This window comes from Pelophylax lessonae (genome assembly GCF_965119305.1).
Source record: "Pelophylax lessonae genome assembly, chromosome: 7".
Taxonomy (NCBI): Eukaryota; Metazoa; Chordata; class Amphibia; order Anura; family Ranidae; genus Pelophylax; species Pelophylax lessonae.
The window spans coordinates 42,117,185-42,143,488 of record NC_138774.1 but is presented as its reverse complement, the minus strand read 5'-3'; the positions used below and the strand labels follow the sequence as shown (position 1 = coordinate 42,143,488).

The window sequence follows — 26,304 nt, the reverse complement described above, 5'->3', positions numbered from 1 at the left end:
TGGCCAAAGGTCTTTGGAAAAAGACCACCAAAACCCCATACCTGGTCCTGATGGTACTCAAGGCCAATTTTTGTTTTAAAAAGTGGGGGTATACCTGCGCTTAAGAAAATTCACTTACATTAAAAGGTTGGTTAAAAGGGCTGCTGCTGAATAAAAGGAAAGTTCCTTTGAAAGTGAATGAGTGCAAATGAATCAGCAGTCAGCACTGCCTTAAAGTAGCTTATAACGTGTTCTTAAACAATCTATTAAGAGGATGTGTCAATATTTGCATATTAACACCCTAAAAAGTGCTTATAATATATGGATAAAAATCAATATGCATAAATTATAAAGTGCTCATCCGTGCTGTGTCTAGCAATCATATGATTTCCATATATTATATAATCAATATAGATAAATAATTGTGCTAAATATATCCATAAATAAACATGAATTATGTAAATAAAAATCTGTGAATAGACAGTGACAAGTGCCAAGGTGACTTTTCAAATATATTCCTTCATCTACTCAATAGTCCTTGTGCAATACAATTCATATGATTCATAAAGTGACCAGTGTCCAATGTGAAAATCTGTTCCACTCGTGATCTCACTGTGATCAGTGTTCCACACCGTGCTCCCCTCTCTCCTCCCTACTTACCAAAGGTAGGCAGGGTTCAAGCCTTTAAAATATCCACAGGGGTAGTCTTGCACCTCCTTCCAGGGGTGGGGGACACTCCAGCTTTTTAATCTTATACTCCAGGGTAATCTCCTCCACATCTCATCTTTATCGCCATCATATAAAAGAAAAAGATGGAAGCATGTTCTTTTATATGATGGCAATAGCGAGGAAATGTGGAGGAGATTACCCTGGAGTATGTATGTCCTCAATCTCCCAGAATAATATGAACATTTTCTGACAGAGAAAAAGAACTGTGGGGACAGTACTGAGGAGGGGGTGAGTATTGGACCCAGAACTGATTTTTTTACTTCTAGGGGGGCCAGCAGTGGCCGCTTCCATATTTCTCTCTTTAAGCCAGGCATGTCCAACCTGCGGCCCGAGGGCCAAATGCGGCCCGGAGCCTCAGGCAATGCGGCCCACTGCCACCTGACAATTATTTTTTTTTTGCTGGGAAGGAAGGAAGTCTGGTCGGGGGCACGGTCACAGCAGCTTCCAACTAACGGTAGGCAGAGGCTGCCTTGGGGGGGGGGGGGGGGGGGAACATAGCATATGCAGTGTTTCTGACTCCTACCACCATGACCACTTCAAATCATTGAAGTGGTCATGGTGGTTAGAGTGTTCCTTTATTATCGCTCAGAAGAAGTAAACCTCTGTATACTGATTCAATTTCATTTGATCATCCTCTAGTTGTGTTAAATTAGTGTGGGGGGCGTGGGAAGGGCGCAGCGGCATTTTATTACTTATACTGTATACCTTAACTATAGTATATATTTTATATGCAGCCCGAGAAAATTTCTCTACACTCAATGTGGCCCAGAGAAGCCAAAAGGTTGGACACCCATGCTTTAAGCAATCAACATTCATTTACACTGTGACAGAAAGTAACATTTTAAATCTGTCACTTACTTTTGTAGCAAAAGATTCCAACACCAAGAGCGACTGCGATGATGGCAACAACAGCACAAGCAATGGCGATGATCATAGTAAATTGGGTGCCATTGCCAGGTTCTGAAAGAGAGAAACGCATGAGATGGAAGAATACCGAGAATCTGACAAGTGAGAAGTTCAGGTAAAGATACTATACATATATATTATATATATACACATACATGCATATACATACATATATATATATAATATATATATATATATATATATATAGACAGTACTTTATAATAGAAGACATGTAATAGTAAAACCCCATGCACAAGGACGGTGAGAGGCTGAATACTGTATATGGCTCGTTTAAAAATTCTGGGTGTTTTCCTTCCACTTAGGGAGCCGCAGGTTCCATGCAGAGCTTGCTTAAACACTGAATAGATGTGGGTTGCTTTACTCTTGTAAATGCTTCTCTGCATCTCCATTTACTCACGAATGGGTGCATGACATAGTTACCATACAATGAACTTCTGTGTTCAGAACATACATTGTACACACATATATGAGTAAATGCCAATGCACAGAAGCATCAGTATTAAGTATAAAGCCTGGTACACACGGGCCAAACATCAGCTGGTATCAGCCAGTTCAACAGAAACCAGCTGACATTCTGCCCCTGTGTGTACACCAGCCTGGTCGGCTTCTGTCAAATGGGCATGCTGGAAGACCAGTATCCAATTGGCCAATGGCTGCGAGTGATGGCTGGTGTATTCTGGCGGGGGGGGGGCCGTCTCCCTGTCAGAACACAATAGCTTAGCGGGGAGAACGCTGTACTAACATTGAATAGTTACAGTGCCTTGAAAAAGTATTCATACCCCTTGAATCTTTCCACATTTTGTCATGTTACAACAAAAAAACGTAAATGTATTTTATTGGGATTTTATGTGATAGACCAACACAAAGTGGCACATAATTCTGAAGTGGAAGGAAAATAATAAATGTTTTTCAAATTTTTTTTACAAATAAATCTGTGAAGTGTGGCGTGCATTTGTATTCACCCCCCTGAGTCAATACTTTATAGAACCACCTTTCTCTGCAATTACAGCTGCAAGTCTTTTTGGGGATGTCTCTTCCAGCTTTGCACATCTAGAGAGGGATATTTTTGCCCATTTCTTTTTGCAAAATAGCTCAAGCTCTGTCAGATTGGATGGAGATTGTCTGTGAACAGCAATTTTCAAGTCTTGCCACAGATTCTCAATTGGATTTAGGTCTGAACTTTGACTGGGCCATTCTAACACATGAATATGCTTTGATCCAAACCATTCCATTGTAGCCCTGGCTGTATGTTTAGGGTCGTTGTCCTGCTGCCCCAGTCTCAAGTCTTTTGCAGACTCTAACAGGTTTTCTTCTAAGATTGCCCTGTATTTGGCTCCATCCATCTTCCCATCAACTCTGATGAGCTTCCCTGTCCCTGCTGAAGAAAAGCATCCCACAATATGATGCTGCCACCACCACCACCATGTTTCAGGGTGGAGATGATGTGTTCAGTGTGATGATCAGTGTTAGTTTTCCACCGCACATAGCGTTTTGCTTTTAGGCCAAATAGTTAAATTTCGGTATCATCTGACCAGAGCACCTTCTTCCACATGTTTGCTGTGTCCCCCAAATGGCTTCTCGCAAGCTGCAAACAGGACTTCTTATGGCTTTCTTTCACCAATTGCTTTCTTTTTGACAGTCTTCCAAAAAGGCCAGATTTGTGGAGTGGGTGACTAATAGTTGTCCTGTGGACAGATTCTCCCACCTGAGCTGTGGATCTCTGCAGCTCCTCCAGAGTTACCATGGGCCTCTTTGCTGCTTCTCTGATTAATGCTCTCCTTGCCCGGCCGGTCAGTTTAGGTGGACGGCCATGTCTTGGTAGGTTTGCAGTTGTGCCATACTCTTTCCATTTTCAGATGATAGATTGAACAGTGCTCTGTGAGATGTTCAAAGCTTGAGATATTTTTTATAACCTAACCCAGCTTTAAACTTTTCCACAACTTTATCCCTGACCTGTCTGGTGTGTTTGCCTTGGCCTTCATGATGTTGTTTGTTCACTAAGGTTCTCTAACAAACCTCTGAGGGCTTCACAGAACCGCTGTATTTATAATGAAATTAAATTGCAAGCAGGTGTACAGTAAACCCCCGCTCCATCGCGTTTCAGTTTTTGCGGTCCCGGTATATTGCGTTTTTTTTGTAATGTTATTTTACTATATAAATCATTAAAAATGAAATATGTTTGTGTTTCCCACAGCTCTTGCTATGTCTCTCAGTATCTTTTATGTGTTTAAATGAGTTTCTATTGTTTTAAAAGTGTGTTTAAAGACCTTAAAATGATTTTACACGTACAGTGACAGTAAAAAAACATGCCTACAATGCATTTTAATAGGGTTTTTCTATTTCGTGGATTTTCAATTTTCGCGGCTGGGTCCGGAACGTAACCCCCGCAATGGAGGGGGGTTTACTGTACTTTATTTACTAATTAGGTAACTTCTGAAGTCAATTGGTTCCACTAGAGTTTAGTTAGGGGTATCAGAGTAAAGGGGGGTGAATACAAATGCACGCCACACTTTTCACATATTTATTTGTAAAAAATGTTGAAAACCATTTATCATTTTCCTTCCACTTGACAATTATGTGCCACTTTGTGTTGGTCTATCCCATAAAATCCCAATAAAAAACATTTACGTTTTTGGTTGTAACATGACAAAATGTGGAAAATTTCAAGGGGTATGAATACTTTTTCAAGGCACTGTAGTAGAGGATCTTCTCCCAAGCTCCTTATTTTTTTTGTTCATTCAGCCTGCTGGGTTGAACGAAGAAGAACTGATAGTACCTACCCGGATTGAGGCTACGTTCAGCCAACCACTAGAATAGCAGGCTGTAGACGACTCCTGTAGCTCCCAGGGCTTGCCTTTACCTCTTTGGGCCCTTTCACACGGCCGGGCTTTCTGATCAGATCCTCCTGTCAGTTTTTCAGGTGGAGCCTGATCAGATGCTCTATATATTGCTATGGAGCAGCAGATGTCAGCGGTGACATGTCCGCTGCTATCCGATCCAATCCTGTCCGTGAAATCCAGACGGATGGAAAACTGAATTTTTGTAAAATCTTACCTGTAAAATTCCTTTCTCTGAGTCCTCCGACAGTCGCTGCCTCCTCTAAGTCATCACTATTGGGTATTGTCTTCCTATCCGTAGGAATAGCTAGGCATATAGACTTAGTCAAAAGACAAAAGGCATTAGCATATACACACCCATGGGGGCTGTCCCATCCGGTCAATACCCCCCCTGCATCACCACTCCCAACTCAGTTTGGTAGCATAGCAGTAGGTAAGAAGAACCCCAAAAGAGGGGCGGGGGCGGCGACTGTCGGAGGACTCAGAGAAAGGAATTTTACAGGTAAGATTTTACAAAAATTCCGTTTTCTCTTACGTCTTCCGACAGTCGCCGCCTCCTCTAAGTCATCACTATTGGGATGTCCCAAAGCAGTATAGACAAGAGGGGTGGGAGATGCAACCGTAGAAAAGGCAACGCAGTACCCACATCAGAGAAAGGAATCTTACATGCACCGTAAGAACCAACTGGGCAACAGAAAAAACAATGCTCAACAGGAGCAACAGCCCAGGAAAGCAAATGCCAACAGCCAGGGACCCAGAGAAAAATTCAAAGGTCCATCATGGCACAGCCGCACTGAGAACTTTGCGGCCAAAAGAAGCATCAGCTGATGCCAGAACGTTTACTTTGTAGAACTTGGAAAAAGTGTGCACCGACGACCAAGTCGCCGCCTTGCACACCTGGGCCACCGAGGCCCGATGCCAATAGGCCCAGGAAGTACTCAAAGACCTGGTAGAGTGCGCCTTAACAGGGAAGGGCGGAACCCGTTCCTTCAAGGCGTAAGCCTGTTCAATGGTCTGTCTGATCCATTTGGCAATAGTCGCTGCGGACGCAGCCATGCCCTCCCGAGGTCCCTCAGGAAGGACAAAGAGGGAATCCGTCTTCCGAAAGGATTCCGTAGACGACAGGTAAACTCTGATCGCCCTGACAACATCCAAGGAATGCAAAGCAATCTCCTTTGGATGTTTAGGCTTCGTACAAAGCGAAGGCAGGACAATGTCCTCATTAAGGTGATATTCAGAGATCACCTTGGGAAGGAAGGATGGGGGTGGTCGCAAAACCACCTTATCCTTGTGAATTATCAAGTAAGGGGAGCGGCAAGACAACGCCGCCAGCTCCGACACCCTGCGAGCCGAAGTGATCGCCACCAGAAAAGCAACCTTTTTCGACAGCAGAGGCAACGATATCTTCCTGATATTTTCAAAGGGAGCACACTGCAACGCGGACAGAACTAAGTTCAAGTCCCACGGAGGTAAGGGCTCCTTCCTGGGAGGAGCCAAATGTCGCACACCTTGAATGAAAGTGCGCACCAAGGAATGAGACGCCACAGGGCGTTGGAAAAGGACAGCCAGTGCGGACACCTGGCCCTTTATCGTGGCCAGCGCCAGGCGCTGATCCACTCCAGACTGGAGGAAAGCCAAGATTCTCGACACCGAGTAAGAACGAGGGGAGAACCCCCTGGACTCACACCAGGTGAAATAGGCTTTCCAGGTACGGTAATAGATCTTACCAGAGGAGGATTTTCTAGCCTTGATCAGGGTAGGGATAACCTCAGGGGATAGACCCTTGTCCTTTAAGACCTGGGTCTTAACAGCCAGGCCGTTAAAGCCAGCGACTGTAAAGCAGGATGGAAGATCAGACCTTGAGACAGGAGATCTTCCCGCAGAGGCAGGCGCCACGAAGGTGCCACTGCCAGGTGAACAACGTTGGCGTACCAGGACCGGCGTGGCCAGTCCGGTGCCACCAGAATCACCATGTGCGGTTCCGAGGCCAATCTGCGAAGGAACCGGGATAGTAACTGAATCGGAGGAAAGGCGTACATCAGACGATACTGATGCCAAGGGGCCACCAACGCATCCGAGGCGTCCGCCAACAGATCGCGCGTTCTTGCCACAAATCTTTCCACCTTTCGATTTAGCCGGGGATACGAACAGATTCACATCTGGGGATCCCCATCTCGCACACAGCATCTGAAAGACCACCGTGTGAAGGGACCATTCCCCCTAGTCCAGGGTCTGGCGGCTCAGATAGTTGGCCTGCCAATTTCCACACCCGGAATGTGAACTGCCGAGATCGCCGGGACATGAGTCTCGGCCCAAGACAGAATCAGGTTGCCCAGGACTCCACCCCAGCCCGACAGGCTGGCATCCGTGGTAACCACTGTCCACACCAACGGACGGAAGGACTTGCCTTCCACCACCGACGGGGACTGGATCCACCATAGAAGAGCCAATCTGGTCTGGCGACTCAGGGAGACATCCAGATCCAAGTTCTGAGGAAGTCTGTCCCACCTGGCCAGGATCTCCTTCTGGAGAGCCCGCGTGTGGTACTGAGCAAAGGGAATGGCCTCGAAGGCCGATACCATCAACCCCAGGCCCCGCATACAGGTCCTGAATGACGAGGACGGATTGTCCCTGAGGGACCTGAGTTCGTCCCGCAAAGTCCGGAGCTTGTCCTCCGGCAAGAACACCATTGCCTGAGCAGAGTCCAGGACCATTCCCAGATAGGGAAGGCGAAGCGATGGAGGACAATGCTGATTTTTGAACGTTGATGGTCCATTCGAACTCCTGGAGCGTCTGTACCGTGATGGACAGGTCGCGCACAAGGTCCTGACTGGCACGCAATCTCAGAAGCAGATCATCCAGGTAACCCAGGACCGCAATGCCCTGGGCCCGCAGTAGGCCCAGGACCGGTGCCAACACCTTGGTAAACACCCTGGGTGCCGAAGCGAGACCGAAAGGTAACGCCACAAACTGGTAGTGGTCCTCTGCGATAGCAAACCGAAAGTACCGCTGATGACCCTCGAAGATAGGGATGTGCAGGTACGCATCCTTCAGATCTATCGAAGCCAGGAATTCTCCTGGACTCAAGGAGGCCACAACCGAACAGAGAGACTCCATTCGAAACTTCCGAACACGCACAAAGCGGTTCAGCGCTTTCAGGTCCAGAATAGGACGCACTTTGCCCTCCTTCCTGGGCACAGTGAACAGATTTGAATAAAACCCCCGAAACCTGTCCTGATGAGGTACCGGGACAATCACTCCCTGAGCAAGCAGGTCCTGCACCGCTTGATGCAATTCCTGCAGACGCCCCGGAAGCAGATGGAGATTGGAGGGGAAAAAATCTGTCCGCCGGCCGGGAAAGGAATTCGATCTTGTAACCTGATCGAACGATTTCCTGAACCCACCTGTCCGATATCCGGAGCAGCCAAGGTTGGAGGAAACCGCGCAGACGTTGAAGGCGCCCCTTCAGGCAGAGGCGGATTGCCCCGCCGAGCCGGCATTGCCGGCCTTCTGCTTACCTGCCCAGGGCTTCTTCTGGTTGCCCTGGGCATGGAAGGGTTTGCCCTTGGATTGGTTCCGAAAGGCACAAAAGGACCCCTGAGTGGATCTAGGCGCAGAACCCCGCTTGCCTCGGAAAGACTTGTTCTTCGGGTTCTGGGGCAGCATAGTGCTCTTGCCCCCCGTGACGCCCTTCACCAGGGTATCCAACGCCAAGCCAAAAAGGCGAGAGCCAGCATAGGGAAAATCAGCAACTGTTTTCCGTGAGCACTGGTCGGCCGACCAGCTCTTCAGCCATATCAGTCGCCGGTTAAGTACTGCGACACTTGAGAGGCGAGCCACCAAAGGGGCCTCATTCAAGGCTGCATTGCACAAATACATGACTCCTTGGTGAATCTGGTCCACCATTTTCAGCCGGGCAGGCGGCATGTCATCAGACACGAGATTGCTCCTAAGCATCTTAGTCCAATCAGTCACCGCCTGAGCCACCAGAACGGACGCGAAAATGGGTTTGAGCAACGAACCCGCCACCGTATAGGAATGGCAGGCTAGAGACTCCAACCGCCGGTCCGTGGGATCCCGGAAAACCGGGGTTTCCTCAGTAGGAACCAAGGGAGCCTTGTTCAACACGGCCACAGTGGGGTACACCTGCGCAGACTTGCGGGTCCTGTGCGTCCCAAATGAGGACACAACGCCCGGAGGACTGGGCTCATCCTCCAAATGTAAGTTTTTTTTTACAGAAACAATCAACTCATCCATGGTCGCCCGTTCTTCAGGTGACCCTGGGGAGGATGTATCAACACCCTCCAGTTCAGGCTCCCCCCCAGACCCCGGGGGGTCTGAGGATGAGCGGGACCCTGAAAAGGGCACGCTCGCAGCAGCAGCAGCCAAATCCCCATCTGAATCAGAAGAGAGAGACAACCTGGGCCTCTTTCTCGCAGCCCGTTCAGACATCAGCATTTCCATATTTGCCACTAAGGTCGCTACTACAGGAGCCAGATCGGGTCGCAGCGGGGCCACAGGAGAACTGGGGCCCCCCACTAAAGCTGGAGGAAACTTGCTTTCCTGAGAATCCATGGCTCGAGTTACCAGAACTACAGTGCAAAAAACGGTGTACTGTCCCCTTTAAGAGCGCTGCGGCGTGCGCAGCCCACCGCTACTGTCACAGCTATGAAAGACCCCCAAAGGAGAAAAGAAACTGAGCCAGAAGCGATATACAGAGGGAAATTGAGAGCGATAACCTGCATAGCCCGCAGAGCGTTGCTACCCGTGTCCTTGCTGCTGATGGAAAGGAAGTGCTGCTGGAGAGGGCTGGACTGTAAGCCAGACCCCGGGAAAATGGCTGCCCCATAGGAATGCATTGGAGGCTACGCCAAAATGGCCGCCGACATGCGGTCGGACCGATCGTTCCACCGCCCAAAAATGGCAGCGGATGGCGCCAAAATGACATGTATAATTGCCCCAGAGGAGCTATACATGTGTGCCCACAGTAAAGATGGCGAACCGCGCGAATCCCCGCTGCGGTCGCCGCACAAGCATAAATGTCTGCACCCCTAATATGCACCTAAGGTGACACAGGAACAGGGACCCCCGGCAAACATACAGATCTGCACAAGCGAACCCCGCAGGGATCGCACAGGGAGTCACACAGGCACAGACATGGGGACACACAGCAACACAGACTGCCACCCCAAACAGAAGGCCCCACACAGAAAAGTACTTACCTGTACCGCATGGCGTGGGGGAGCCTCCATGCACGGATAAACCTCTGTCCTCATCTGACAGGGAGTGCCGTGAGCCAGGGACATGACGCTGCAGTACCGCAGACTAGTCCTGTGAGGTAGCCACCTCACGGCTGCATCCCTGCAGCGAACAGGGATGGGTCGTTCGTAATGCCAGGGCGAACCATAGCTGAACGCTCGATGGTGGGCTGGGGGTCCATCTGACCCTCTGTGCCCTGGAGAACCAGGGCGGTCAGTCCGAATCCCAGCACCGCATGATCCATCTTCATCCGAAGAGAAGACTAACACTAGAGCTGACAAAATAAACAGCTAATAAAGTAAGAGAAAAAAACTGACATTTTCAAAGAAAATCAAATAAAAGATTAGGAAGGCTGAGACTGAAGCCCCAGCACAAGGTAGCCTGACTATTCCTGACGCTAGGCAGATTAAAACTGAGTTGGGAGTGGTGATGCAGGGGGGGGGGGGGGGGTATTGACCGGATGGGACAGCCCCCATGGGTGTGTATATGCTAATGCCTTTTGTCTTTTGACTAAGTCTATATGCCTAGCTATTCCTACGGATAGGAAGACAATACCCAATAGTGATGACTTAGAGGAGGCGGGGACTGTCGGAGGACGTAAGAGAAACACTATTTTCCATTAGTCTGGAGGATCAGATCGGATGAAAACGGACAGGCGGTCCATTTTCATCCAATCTCCCATAGAGGAGAGCGGGGATCTGACAGGTCCTTCTCTGCACACAGAGCAGAGATGGAGCTGTCATCCGCCTGCTCAGCGGGGATCAGTGGATCAATCTCTGCTGAGCAAAACTGAGTCCGCCGGGCGGAAAGCACGTGTGAAAGGACTCTTAACCTTTCCAACAGAAAACGGCTGACAAGTAAATTCTTTGCCAAGGCTCATTGATTGCAGTTACATCATCTGACAGTAGGGCCTCCTTTAGGGCTGGTTCACACTAGATGCAATGCGAATTCGCAGCAAATCCGCACCGCATCAAAATCGCAACCCGTTCATGCAAACTGATTTCGGAGTGCATGTTACGTTAACGACACCCCACAATCAATTTACAAAATCAGTTCACTCTGCGGACAAAAACAAGGGTCCTCCACGAATTTGTACGGCTGAATTCGCATCGCACAGACACCGCATGTGATCTGCACAGCAATGCGGTGTGAATCACATGCGATGTCTGGCATTGCACAAGTGTGAACCAGCCCTTACACTCCCTGGCTATGGAAGCCATATTAACTAACTACCAACCTGCCTACAACCTGACTAAAGCTGGATACACACCATACAACTTTTGTTGGTAGATTTCCTTTAGATTTACCATCAACTATGTAGTGCAAGGGCCTGCTAGTGAAATGCGGTGTGAATCACATGCGATGTCTGGCATTGCACTAGTGTGAACCAGCCCTTACTCGCAGTTGGGGGGGTGCAGTAAAAAATATTCAGATGAGCAACATTTTTATCACCCCCCAACTGCTTCCCCTGAAGCTACAAAGGCAGCGAGTGGGGGTTACATGCCGCAGCCACAATGCTTTCCATTGTGGTGCAGCAAAAATCCACATTCATATGCGGGTCTTTACGAACTAAAACAGGCGGTAAGGAGGCAACATAATGATTCCTCACCGCCTGTCAATTGCTTTCCTAAAAGTGACCCACAGCAGACTGCTCTTCAGAGGACACTGCAAGTGAAAATAAGCGATAGACCAGTTCCCAGCCAAAGTCTTATTAATCAGCCACATTGCTCAATATAAATTATTAACACTTCTAAACCCCAAAAGGCGTTTGAAAAGAGAACCTGTCTGGGGGGAATCCGGGTTCTATAAATGTAACATAAAATATACAGTAAATAGTTTATAAACCATAACATGTCAAATTTTTTAAATAAACCTGTGCAGCAATAGAAAAATCCATACGCATATAACAATATAAAAAAACTAAATTGTCAAAAAACACAAAACATTGAATGAACAACATTCCCTAGAGAAGCAGAGGCAATGGTGGAAACAAATTTATCCAGTTTAAATGCTGCATTCACACTTGGGCGTTATGAATCATGGGAAGAATAGCCCGCGCCTTTCAAAACACCCAGGTGTGAATAACAAATCGCACAACACACATTTCAGATGCCATTCATCTGAATGGCACCTAAACACGTGGTGCCGATTCTGCCGCGGTTCTTGTGTTCCTTCTTTTTCTGAAACGTTGTCAAAGATTTTTTTCAGTTCCAGCAGGACTGTGCTCCTGTACATAAAGCAAGTTCCATAAAAACATGGTTTGATGGGTATGGTGTAGAGGAACTTGACCTTAACTTTATTGAAAACCTTTGGGGTCAACTGGAATGCACATAGTAAAGCTAGATTCACACTATACAATTTTCTTTGGATTTTCTCCATAATGGGCCATACACACTATAAGATTTTCTGAAGACTTTTTCCTTTAGATTTATCAAAACCATATAATATGAGGTCAAACCTAAACACTTTCAATTTGTATGCAATCTGGCAGGCCCTTGCACTACATAGAAAAGGTAAATCTGAAGGAAAAGGTCTTCAGAAAATCTTATAGTGTGTATGGCCCTTTAGACTTACCAACACCATATAATATGAGGTCAAACCTAAACACTTTCAATTGTATGCAATCAGGCAGGCCCTTGCACTACATAATGTGTATCCAGCTTTAGTCAGGTTGTAGGCAGGTTGCCTCCTGCAGGTTAGTTAATATGGCTGCCATAGCCAGGGAGGAAGGGATTGGGCTGACAAAAGGGCAGACTAGTATAAAGAACTCGAAATTTCTACTTGAGTAAAAGTACAAGTGCTCGATCAAAAAGTGACTTAAGTAGAAGTGGAAGTGCTCGCAGAAAAAGTTACTTAAGTGGAAGTACTAAAGTATTCAACATTTTTTTTACTTAAGCATTGCAAGTAGTTTTTTCAAAAAAATTGCTACTTAAGTACTAAAAGTAAAAAGTACCAGTAGTTTTGAAAAAAAAATTCTACTCAAGTACTGAAAGTAGAAGTAGAAGTACTGTGTTATGTAGTTATTAAAGAAAGAAGTCAAAAGTTTGAACATCATATTGTTTTTTATTATTTCAAATGATTTACCTAAAGGACAATCACAATTCCTTAGGCTGTAACTTTTTGTAAACAAAAAACAGAAAAAGTCCCTCCCTTCCCCTTTTAAAGCATCCCTCCTCCTCTTCCCTGCCTGTTTTTTTTTTTCTCCACAGCTTATTGGTGCGCAAAATCATATATAAACCAATGTGATATACAACAATATATTCCAATAATGAAATAAAGGAAGAGTGTATGAAATCTAAGTCAATAAAAAGTTCAAAATATTGTGAATCTTCAAATATATATATATATATATATGTGACAAAACAAGATGAATATAATTTCATATCTGCTGTTAATGGGAAAGAACCTCCCAATCAGGGCCGGCCTTAGGTGTTCAAGCGCCCTGTGCGAGCTGATCCTGTGGCGCCCCCACCAGCGCCCTGCACATTTTTTCTTGCACTTTTTTTGCACTTCATTTGACTTTTCTTTTTTATGATCACTACAAACTTAGTCCCCCTTACATTAGAGACCCCCCTTACATCAGAGACCCCCCAACGGAGCCCCCCTTACAACAGAAACCCCCCAACGGAGCCCCCTTACAACAGAAACCCCCCACAGAGGCCCCACTTACATCAGAGACCCCCCACACAGAGCACCCTTACAGCAGAGACCCCCCAGCCCCCACAAGGAGCCCCCTTTACATCAGAGACCCCCCACACAGAGCCCCCCTTACATCAAAGACCCCCCACACAGAGCCCCCTTACATCAGAGACCCCCATACAGAGCCCCCTTTACATCAGATACCCCCCCTCACAGAGCTCCCCTAACATCAGAGACCCCCCCCACAGAGCCCCCTTACATCAGAGCCCCCCACACAAAGCCCCCCTTACATCAGAGACCCCAACACAGAGCCCCCTTACATCAGAGACCATCCCCACACAAAGCCCCCTTACTTTAGAGACCCCCTCACACAAAGCCCCCCTTACATCAGAGACCCCAACACAGAGCCCCCTTACATCAGAGACCATCCCCACAGAGCCCCCCCTACATCAGAGCCCCCCACAGAGCTCCCCTTACATCAGAGCCCCCCACATCAGAGTCCCCCTTACATCAGAGACCCCCCCACACAGAGCCCCCTTACATCAGAGACCCCCACACATCAGAGACCCCCCACACAGAGACCCCTTACATCAGAGATCCCCACACAGAGCCCCCTTACATCAGAGACCCCCCACACAGAGCCCCCTTACATCAAAGACCCCCCACACAGCGCCCCTTACATCAGAGACCCCCCACACAGAGCCCCCTTACATCAAAGACCCCACACACAAAGCCCCCTTTACATCAGAGACCCCCCCACACAAAGCCCCCCTTACATCAGAGACTCCCCACACAAAGCCCCCTTACTTTAGAGACCCCTCACACAAAGCCCCCCTTACATCCAGAGACCCCAACACAGAGCCCCCTTACATCAGAGACCATCCCCACAGAGCCCCCTTACATCAGAGACCCCCCTTACATCAGAGACCCCCCACACAGAGCCCCCTTACATCAGAGACCGCCCACACAAAGACCCCCCTTACATCAGAGACCCCCCATGTTTCCCTTAACCAAGATAGCCGCCAGTGCCTCGATCGCACTGCGCATGCGCACGTGCCTCTACTGAGCGGCCGCCAGAATCCCCGCCTCCCAGCGCTGAGACGTCAGCGAATGGAGACAAGGAGGGGAGGAGCGGAGTGGCCGAAGGCCGCCACACATGTCAGAGCGCCGAGAGGCGCATGTGGGAGCACTCCACGCCGGCCCAGCGGAAGCCTGGAGCGGAACAACGCTACCCAAATGGCCAGAGACCAGGTACCCATGAAAAAGGGGGGTATCTTTACCTTTGCCTTCCTATAGAAAAGGGAAGGGGAGGGGGGAAGGCAGAATAGGGAGGATAATTGAAAGAGTAGGAGAGAGCAGTAAAAAGGGAAACCAAACAAAAAAGAAAAAGGGAAAGGCAGAGAAAAGTAACGAGTAACGATGCAGCACAAAAAAAAATATCGGAGTAGAAGTATCGAAATCATCGAAAAAATGTAGTGAAGTAAAAGTAGAAGTAGGAGAAAAAAATTCTACTCTAGGAAAGTACAGATACCGCATTTCGGTACTTAAGTACAGTACTTAAGTAGTTCTACTTCTTTACTATACATCTCTGCAAAAGGGACAGGAGTCTGGGCCCTGGAGAGCCTGCTCGGAGTCGAGGCCTTGCAACCTTGACTTCCTGTTGTAAGGGTCTGCTGCTGAACTCTGCAACTACCACCATGTAGGGGGACTGCTGGGACTTGCAATTCGCCTTGAAGACACCACTACAGTTAGGTTCAGTTAGGATGCTGAAGAGGCTGCTTGATTTTTAGAACTGTTAAACTGAGGTTTTATTAGTAAAGTCTTCAAGCTTCATTCTGCCTGCTCTAAAGTTATTGAAAGAGGTGTTTGAAAGTAACCAGTATTCTACACATCATCTGTAGCTTGGGTCAGTTAAAGCCCATTGGGGTTTGAAGATGGCTCTACAAGAGTTAAAGCAAGTAGTTGCTAGAGTAATGGGGGTCTAGTAACCAGCACAAGCAGCCTGTCATGAGGTGTGGTACCTGTGCCAGGCAAGGCATGCTCCAATAGCGAGGGGGGAAGGGGGTTGCCTCTGGGACTCCCTTCCCCAGCAGTCCATCTCCAATAGCAACAGGAGAAGATTAGCATCATGGAGACCCTTGGCCTGGCTGCCAGGTAAGAATAAGAAAACAAAGTGCATGCATGAGGTCCTCCCTAGTTGCATGACAGCACCCCATTCTGTCATTGGGAGTGAAGTGACAGAGATGCACTGGACAGGTGGAGGGGGGCATAGCCTCAGTGTGTCTCTCCCAAATGCAACAGTTTCAGTCAAGGTGTGCATTGACAAGGGACCAGAGAGTTAACTGGAGTCCAGTTTATTTATTCAGTGTACATGGTGCATGGCCATCTCTAAGTTTGATGACCATCTTAAGGTTGAATTTCCATGACCACTGTCCCCACCTTGTCCTGGAGCACTGATGGCACGCCATAGTAAAGGCACCCCATATGCAGTGTTAGTGACCTCGTCGACAGCGTCTAACATAGCTCAAGGCCCCAGCCTCCTTGCTGGCCCCACAAGGTCTTCTCATCCAACCCAATCTTACAAAGGCTTTTTTTGGCTGAATGGTCACAAATTTCTACCGACACGCTCCAAAATCTTGTGGAAACCTTCCCATTACAGTAAAGGTTGCTATAGCTGTAAAAATAGGGAGGGTACATCTGCATATTAATGCCCTTGGATTTGAAATGGAATGTCCAACAAGATAATACAGGTTTGATGATCAGGAATTCACAAGCTTTTGGCCATATAATTTATTTTAGGACATTTGTTCAACATGTATTAGGTATATCACTGACAGGTGTTCTGTAAAACACTTACCCCATTTCACACTGAGAGTCTCATCCCCCAGGCTGCTGTGATCCACATGACAGGAGTAAGTATCTCCTTCCTTGGTTGGCACTTCCACACTGACTCTGATCTGATAGGTGCCATCAGGATGGGGGAGAATTGGACTCATTTCATCTGAAGGAACATGTTCCTCTCCATTCCTCACCCACTTCACATCCACAGGTCGGGGGTGAAATCCGTACACCAGGCACTGAAGTCTTGCAGTTCCACTGAATTCCTCACTTGTGATCTTTACCTTTGGGACAACTGAAAGGTACAAAGAACATTTATATATATATATATATCTTATCTAAGTTGATGATTCATTAAGCATAATTCATAGGTTGGTTTATGTGACTGACATCCAACTTTAGTGATGCACCTGGTTATGCCTTTTAGACCACCTATAATCTAGTGGTCTTATGGTCTGGTAAGCAGATTTATATGCTCACTTTGGGTGTGAAGCATTACATTTCTAGTCACCCTTTACTTTACCATATATACTTATCTTCACCAGTGATTCTTTTTTGGCTGAGACTACCTTTGTGGATCTGGCGTCTAATACTTATCTTTATGGACTTTTTTAGCACCATTTTTATATGAATGTTGATTTAATATTTTAGCGCTGCACTTTTTGTTTTTATATTGTTTAGAGTGTGTATTTTTTGCTGTTAGTGCCAGCAGCTCTTCTGTACTCTAGCGCAGTGTTATTTTGCCATTCCATTAACCACTTAAGCCCCGGAGGATTTGGCTGCTAAACGACCAGGGGGTATTTTGCGATTCGGCACTGCGTGACTTTAACGGACAATTGCGCGGTCGTGCAACGCTGTATCTAAACGAATTTGGCGTCCTTTTTTTCCCACAAACAGAGCTTAGCTTTCTTTTGGTGGTATTTGATCACCTGTGTGATTTTTTTGATCATGCGCTATAAACAAAAAAAGAGCGTCAATTTTGCAAAAATAACAATATTTTTTACATTTTTTTATATGAAATTCCCCCCCAAAAAAATGTAAAAATCTAAATTTTTTAACATTTTCGGCCAATTTGTTTTATGCTACCTATGTTTGGTAAAAAAAAAAAAAAATCGCAAAAAGCGTATTTTGATTGGTTTGCGCAAAAGTTATCGCGCTTACTAACAAAGGGAAAGATTTTTGTCATTTTTGTTGTTTTTCTTCTTTAACGGCAGTCGGCAAGTGGTTAAGGGGTATTGTTTGTAGAATTTTTAGGAAAATAATGAATTTAATCCATTTTGGAATAAGGCTGTAACATAACAAAATGTTGAAAAAGTGAAGCGCTGTGAATACTTTTCGGATGAACTGTAGATCCCAGAGGGGCATGCTTTTTTTTCCAACAAAAGTGGAGTTACTCTTTAAATAGACAGAAAAAGGTTGCAAAAGATCAGCAGCACTTAAATACAAAAATGATTAAAAAAGGTTAGAACAAGTATTTTATTTGTATATAAAAAAATAAAATATATCAATATGCAATGCTTTAGATTGCTCATCTATTTTCAACTATTCCACTGTGGAATTTAGAGAGAAAGGTATTTCTATTGCAACTGTCATTTTACCTTTTATATGGCGTGCAGCAACTAATTATAAAGGCAAATATCAGGAACTTACACAAACTGAACTGAAAAGAGTATTTTATGACCTACGAAGGACACTACAGTATAGTAAATTTATAGTATAGTAATGTTTTGGCCGGACGTTAATTAATGATCAGTTTAATACTAGATCTGCCTGCATCACAGTAGAGGAATCTCAGACTATCACAGACTTTATCCTCACCTCTCTTCTCCAGCTCTTGTCTCCCATAGCCAATGTACTTCTTGAGAGCACTTATGCAGTGTTCAGTAAGGTAGAATTTCACACCCATACCGATGTCGCTGTCACTGTTCCATCTCTGAGCGCTGATCTCTGCCTTCTGCATGCCAGGAGTCCACAGCAAGGTGTTTAAATGGAATATCAAGAAGTCTTTCCCATCAAAGCCATACCTATAATATCCACTGCTGATGCCCTCGTTATACATTTGACAGCCATAGCTAAGCTGGAGAGTGTGGGACCCTGTAGGGAGCATGAGTTAAAATGTAATATAAATGTAAGGCAATAAAACTTCAACAATACACCAGATCTGGTTAAAGAGATGACACGGCATCAAAACCATGTTTTCTTTTTTACTTTATTTTCAACGGGTGATCCAGCCAGTAAGGTAATAATGAAAGAGAAAGAAAAAACAACACTGTTCTAGGTGAAATCAATCCCCTCTCTGAACGACAAGGTGCTTGCCCAGTACGTGGTCTGGGCGTAATGCACTATTAGGTAAAGAAGAGCGACTGCACTTCGGAATTCAGAGCTTTATTCAATAAAATCCATAAAGATCTTTACAACTCCACGAGGTTAACACGTTTCACTAAAAGATTTGCTTAATCATAATTCCGGATTATGATTAAGCAAATCTTTTGGTGAAACGCGTTAACCATGCTGCTGTCTTTGTGTATCGTGGAATTGTGACGTTTTGTATGGATTTTATTGAATAAAGCTATTTTCCTCTGAAGTCTGGAGTGCGGTCACTCTACTTTACCTAATTGTGCATTACGATTCAGCCAATAACACACTTCCTGTCGTAGGGTGTCTCCAGTCAACTAGAGGAGCAACAGAGACACTTTGGATAGCAGCATTGTCAGATTGTTTAGATGGGCAGCAAATTAAAGCTTTTAAAAGCCAGCTAACAATTTTTAATAAGTAACAGCGACTGTTTTTTCCCCTTTAACATTAAGGAAAAATCTGACTTTTATATGCACCCTTGTCAGTGGTAAATGGTTCGTCTCAACCCTCTAACTCCCACTTTTGCTGGATAGCTTGATCTGTTAAAGGAAATTGAAAAATAATAGAATTACTGGACAGATCAACAGTTGAAAATAACCAATATGCTATTGCTTATCTAAGAATTAGCAATATAATAAATGTTTGTTTTTGGGTTTAATACTGCGTTAAAGACTACTTTAATATTGAAAATAACAGCTGCAACAACTGAAGGGTTCCATTACTTACTTCTTGTGTAGTTGAACCGACTGGCCAGGATCATTAGGTTGTCTCTAAAGACTTTCTCCCATCCTTTGCGCAGAGATGTCTGCCTCTCCCAGTAATCATCGTCCTCATTCTCCTTCATCCACAATGTCTTTGGAATGTTCACATGACTTTCACTGCTATACATATCGATCTCCTGATCATCCACATATCCAACTGTCTCAAAACGATACCGGCCTTCCTCAGGGTAGTACAAGCCAGTATGATAGTAACTGAGCATATGGTCATCTAAAGAATGTACAGAGTATTGTGAATGTTTTAAATATCTATTGAATACAAGCAGCCTGAATTTTTTCACTGCTCCTGGTCTAAAATTTAGAAAAAACGTCACCATTACGTATGATATTTAAATAGTTTTTAGTCTGCTATACCTTTAAGAGCCTCAGTGACAGCCATTATTTGGTATTCACAGTGGATATATCTACTAATTTCCAAAGCTTAGTTGAGTCTAATGGTGGCCATACATGCATTTATAAAAAAAGATTAATGTTCAATTTGACAAAAGAATTAAATCGATCAAACACTGTATACAGCAATAGGATTACCGCTGATTGCTTTTTCTGACACAGTCAAAGGAAAATAAGGAAGTTTGCTGGATGTCGGTTGGCTGTCGGTCTGTTGCTGAGTGTGATCATTGTTCAATTTGATCATTTAGTCAAATTTTTATCTCTGCTTGTATGACCACCATAACATATACCCCTCATACAGTGCTGCAATTCTCTGCCTTACTGTTGATAACCGATTTTTAAAACTTCTGTATAGGGACCTTTGGAGATTATGTTAAAAAGCTAATGTACATCTTATTGGACAATGATGGCTTTATTCTATAAAGTTATAATTTTTAGAGCCGGTTCACATAGGCGCGACCCGACTTTGCCGGGCGACCTGTGAAGTCGCGGTGCGCAGCTCGCACCGCGACCTCGGAGCGGCATGCACAGACTTCATATCATTGAAGTCAATGCAGGTCGCTCCAGGTCGCCCCAAAGTAGCTCAGGACCCTTTTTCTAAGTCGGAGCGACTTGTGTCGCTCCTATTAGAACGGGTCCTGTGCTAATCTATGGCAGGCGACCTGCAGCGACTTGTCAGGCGATCAGTTCGCCTGACAAGTCGCCCCAGTGTGAACAATTGAAAAAAGGGGAGGGAATCTGCGCTAGGATAAATATAAATATAAACTGGCTGCAGCCTACCTACAATATATAATCCAGAGGATATATAATGGAAATGGAAATAGGGGGGAGGTGAATGGCGCTACCAAATGTAACAAACAATTGGATAAGAGAGACTCAATTGAGGGTGTGTATCTGTACCATATCAATTCAGACAGTAAGTAGTATTAAAATCACTAAAATTGCAAATAAGGAGACCACGTGCATAAGAAAAGAACCGTGTCCATATACTTAATGGATATTAGGATGAAAACAATATATTAGGTGACTTAGTGTAAAGTGACTAAGTGGATAATAAAAATTACTCCAAAAAGAAGCACATAAAGGTGACACTGTGCTAAGAAATATATATAAATGTGTCTGAATAAAGTTACAAATTCAATTCAGTGCAGAATTCAAAAAATCTATTGCATATAAAGGTGACTGAGGTATTAATCTAACAATAAAAAATATATATAGGGGTGTGTGAATAAAAATCAATTCAGTGCAAAGTCCAAAAAATATATATATCACATATAAAGTGTATATAAAGCTGTTTTATAGTCCATAAAGGTGCATGTGCAAAAAATTCTTTGTGGATCTCCAAGTGTGGCCGGTGTGATGGATCACCCATGCTCCCTTCACTCCCAGGACCGCACTCAACAGAAATACTAACCCTCACAGGGGTAGTAAGCTTTAAAGTAGTTGGAAACCTTGGCTTCTGTGGACCTCGATTGATGTATTACAGACCCTTTTGGTATCCTCGGAATCCCCATATAGCGTGGCCAGTGAACATAAATAAATGCTCGGGATATGTAGGAGGAAAGAAGGGCTCGTGTGTTCCAAGCGACCGTAAGTGCGTTCCACGGAGACGGAAGTGGCGCGATGATGCTCGTCATCGCGTCACTTCCGTCTCCGTGGAACGCACTTCTGGTCACTTGCGTTCCATTGCTATCCACTATACAGGTTCAACATTGTGATTGCCTGTTATTCATCGTTGTTTGTGAGTATGTTATTGTTAACTTTAACCACTTTAGCCCTGGAAGATTTTGCTGCTCAATGACCAGGCCACTTTTTTCAACTTGGCACTGCGCAAATTTAACTGACAATTGCGCGGTCATGCAATGCTGTACCCAAACAAAATTGACGTCCTTTTTTTCCCACAAACAGAGCTTTCTTTTGGTGGTATTTTGTTACCTCTGCGCTTTTTATTTTTTGCGATATTAATAAAAAAGGGCAAACAATTTGCGAAAAATTGACATTTTCTACTTTGACTGTTAAAAAATATCCAATATATTTATTTTTTGTCATATATTTAGGCCAAAATGTATTTAGCTACATGTCTTTGGACAAAAAAATTCTCAATGAGCGTGTTTTTATCCACTTTAAGTCCGGAAGATTTTACCCCCTTCCTGACCAGACCATATTTTGCGATTCAGCACTGCGCTACTTTAACGGAAATTGCCCGGTCGTGCGACGCTGTACCCAAAATAAATTTTAAGTCCTTTTGTTTCCCAAAATAGAGCTTTCTTTTGGTGGTATTTGATCACCTGTGTGATTTTTAATTTTTTTAAAAAAGAGCGACAATTTTGAAAAAAAAAAACAATATTTAAAATTCCCAAAAAAAACATTTAAAAATCAAAATTTTTTAACATTTTAGGCCAATTTGTTTTCTGCTACATATTTTTGGTAAAAGAAAAATCGCAATAAGCGTATTTTGATTGGTTTGCGCAAAAAAGTTATCGCGTTTACTAACTACGGGAAAGATTTGTCATTTTTATTTATTTATTTTTTTTAACTAGTAATGGCGGTGATCTGCCATTTTTTTTGCGGGACTGTGACATTGCGGTGGACAGATTGGACCCCTAACTGACATTTTTGACACTTTGGGGGGAGAGGGACCAGTGACATTACTACAGTAATCAGTGCTAAAAATATACTGTAATAATGACACTGGCAGGGAAGGGGTTAACACTGTTGGTGATCAAGGGGTTAAATGTATACCTCATGCTTACTGACGTGCGTGGGGGCAGGGGGGTTCTGGGACAGAGACAGAGATCGCAGGTTCAGCTATGCTGAATCCTGTGATCTCTCCCTGTCTGTCACAGAGAAGATCCGCCTGCTTTGTGTAAACAAAGCAGGCGGATTTTCTCACACTTTTCCCGATGGTCAGGGAATGGAGAAGGCAATAGCCGCTTCTCCTCCTCGCGCGAGCCGCCGAGACCGCTTAGAGTTCAGCGACGTACGTCTACAATGCTGGACCCAGGGCTGCCACTGTGCCGCAGTAGCAGCTCAGCGAGCAGTCCTAAAGTGGTTAATATATATTTTAAATGGTACTTCACTATACAAGCCCTTCTTTCCTCCTACATATCCAGAGCATTTATTTATGCTCACCGGCCACGCTATTCGGGGATTCCAAGGATAATAATAGGATCTGTAATACATCAATAGAGGTCCATAGAAGCCAAGGTCTTCAATTACTTTAAAGCTTACTACCCCTGTGGGGGTTAGTATTTCTGGTGAGTGCGGTCCTGGGAGTGAAGGGAGCACGAGTGATCCATCACACCGGCCACACTTGGAGATCCACAAAGAATTTTTCACACAAGCACCTTTATGGACTATAAAACAGCACTGAGTCACCTTTATATGTGATAAATATATTTTTTGGACTTTGCACTGAATTGATTTTTATTCACACACCCCTATATATATATAAAAAACAGGTGTACTCCGCGCTAAGGAAATCGATATCAAGCTATAGGCTGCAGCCCCCCTCAAATATAACCGTGGTTATATGCAGAAAACTGGAAAGGACAAGGGGTGTGGCGCTGCCAAGGTGGTTGGTGAATGGATATAATAAATGTGTAAAGAATTTAAGAAATATCAAGAGACAGCTGAAAGGTAACAATGAATAATAAATATGCCACTGATGGTAAAACTCCAGTAAAAATGGTAAATTAAATTGGTGTTGTATAGAAAAGGCTTGCCTGTGGACAGACGCACTCTTTTGTCTGTCACAAAACCTCCAGCAGCACTGAACGTCCGTTCGGAAAGCACGCTGGAAGCCGGACAGGCCAGTAGCTCCATTGCATATTGATAAAGTTCTGGCCAGTGGTCCATCCTCAAGACCCAGTAACCCAGTGGATGCGCAGCTGGAAAGGTCTCCAAGTCTGCTCTTGTGCCTAGATAATCATGCACCATATGATGGAGACGCTGCCGATGGTTGCTTAAACCTAATAGCCCTGGGTGCTGCTGAGAACAAAAGAACTGTTTAAAGGCATTGGTCTGCCGGCCGCCTTCTTGACCGCTCCTCCTTTGGCTGAACGATGCCTCAGAAACACGTCCAGAGAATGTTGACCTCCCAGTGTCTGGAAAGGCGGTACACATTTTTTTTTCAAGGCCTCCTCAAGATGTTTCATCCTCTGCTCCCTCTGCGAAGGCAGGATGAGCTCTGCAACTTCACCCTTGTAACGTGGATCAAGAAAAGTTGCCAACCAGTAATTATCCCTCTCCTTGATAGCACGAATCCTCAGGTCCTTTCGCAGGCTTTGCAGAATCAGGGAGCCCATGCAACATACGTTGGAGGAGGCATGAGCTTCTGAGTCCTCTGGGTCACTAAGGATTACATTGTCAGCAGGAGCAACCTCTCCCCAACCACGTAAAACTCCTGTGGTTTCTGGGGAATGAAAACCATCCCTTGAAGACTGCTGTATGCACTCCTCTTCCTCTACATTCATGCTGCTGAAATCCTCATCCTCCTCTACCTCCTGTGTGTTTTGTGGTCCTGCAGGAATGATATCTGCATAAAGGGGGCCTTGTGAGGAAAGGAAGTCCTCCTCTTCCTCCCACTGTTCTTCCTCAAGTGCCCTTTCCATTATTCCACGCAGCGTGTGTTCCAGCAGGTAGACTAGCGTAATAGTGTCACTGATGCATGCATCGTCCCGGCTCACCATCCTTGTGGCCTCCTCAAATGGTGACAGGATGTTGCATGCACCCTTAATCAAAAGCCACTGGCGTGGCAAAAAAAAACCAAGCTCCCCTGACCCTGTCCTTGTGCCATACTCACACAGGTACTCATTGATGGCCCTCTGCTGCGTGAGCAGCCGCAGCAGCATTGCCAACGTTGAGTTCCACCTGGTGGGCATGGTTGGTGGGCAGGTTGAATTCCCGTTGAATGTCAGATAAGCGAGCGCTGGCATTGAACAAACGGCAGAAATGACCACAGACTTTCCTGGTCTGCCTCAGGAGATCTTTGAAGCCCGGGTATCTTCTCAAGTAACACTGCACCACCAGATTTGCCAAGCATGGAACATGAGTCAAGGATCCCTGTTGGAGGGCAGAGAGAAGGTTGGTGCCATTATCGCATACAACCATTCCTGGCTCAAGCTGTCATGGCGTCAACCATCTCTGAACCTGCCCCTGCAGAGCTGACAATCTCTACACTGGTGTGACTCCTATCCCCTAGACAGACCAAATGAAGCACAGCATGGCATCTTTTAGCCTGACTGCTTGTGTAGCCCCTTGAACGCTTAAGGAGCACTGTTGCTACAGAGGACAATTGAGCAGAAGAGGACATGGAGGAGGAGGGGGTGGTGGAGTAGCCAGATGTGGCAGAACCAGCACCAGCTTTTTGGAGGCGTGGTGGGAAAACAAGCTGCAACACCGAACCCTGTCCTGCATCCTTCCCAACTGCAAGCAGAGTTACCCAGTGCACCGTGAAAAAAATGTAATGTCCCTGTCCATGCCTGCAGGACCAAGAGTCAGCAGTAATGTGCACCTTCCTGCTGACCGCTTTGTCCAACGAGGCCAAAACACTACCTTCCACATGACGGTAGATAGCCGGAATGGCCTTACGTGAAAAGAAATGCCTTTTTGGGACCTGCCACTATGGTGCAGCACATTCCACAAATTTGCGAAAGGGAGCCAAGTCTACAAGCTGAAAAGGCAGCAACTGTAATGCTAGCAATTTGGCCAAGCTAGCATAAAGACGCTGAGCATGTGGATGGCTGGGACAGTATTTCTTTCTACGGTTCAGCAACTGGGGTAGTGAAATTTGCCTGCTGCTCAAATCAAGCGGTGGTGTACTGCTAGCAGATTGGGTGCAAGTCTCTGTGCCACTCATTGCTTCACCATCTTCCCTCTCAATGCTGCTATTTGGGAAGGCATGAGGTATAGTAGGGTTAGAGATCGCAGATGACAATCTACTTTAGACAGATGTTGCAAACAGCAACGCTGCAGTCTACTGCACAGATGCTGTAAAAAGCGCACACTAATGAACTTATTGGAGTCCGTGGGGATTTTGCAGCACCCTGCACCTGTGGAGCTCTGTGCTGTGACGCAATAGGTTGGCTACTGCTATGGCGGCCCCTGGAGCACATCCTGCCTCGTTGGAGTTGTGCGTCCTCCTCATCCTCCCCCTCCTTCTCCTCTATCCTGTCAGCCACTTAAGTACAGTCAGTGACCTCATCATCCCCTCCCTCCTCGTCACTGGAGCAAACTTGGCAATGTGCTTCAGCCATGCCAACATGACTCCTGGTTTCTTGTCCGTCATTGTCACCCCCTCTCTCTACGTTATTCCCTTCATCAACCTGGGAACCAACATCACAGCTTTCAAATTGCTGCACATCCTCATGGAGCATGTCACTGACACTATGATCGAATAGTTCAGGTGACTCCTCCATGCATGCATGATGGTGGGGTGACTGAAGGAGTAGCTGTGGAGAAGCAGCCTGTGAGCCATGGGAGACTTTGGCAGCTGCAGTGGAAGGCAAACTACTGGGAGCGTGGGTGTCAGAGGAAGAGGCAGATGAGGATGGGTTATTGATCCACTCCAC

At 45.6% G+C, this 26,304-nt stretch overlaps 1 protein-coding gene across 1 annotated transcript in view; it reads right to left on the bottom strand.

Moving 5' to 3' along the window:
* Positions 1-1,558: 1,558 nt before the first annotated feature.
* LOC309559444 (major histocompatibility complex class I-related gene protein-like) overlaps positions 1,559-26,304 on the bottom strand; it is a gene marked incomplete at its 3' end in the record, with an annotated part of 74,689 nt that continues 49,943 nt past the window's right edge. Inside the window, exons 6-9 of the mRNA XM_082262703.1 lie at positions 19,290-19,553; positions 18,027-18,302; positions 16,228-16,503; positions 1,559-1,668 (exon numbers count right to left, since the gene is read on the bottom strand). Of these exons, the coding sequence (XP_082118829.1) occupies positions 1,559-1,668; positions 16,228-16,503; positions 18,027-18,302; positions 19,290-19,553 (926 nt within the window). The remainder of the gene's footprint in view (positions 1,669-16,227; positions 16,504-18,026; positions 18,303-19,289; positions 19,554-26,304) is intronic.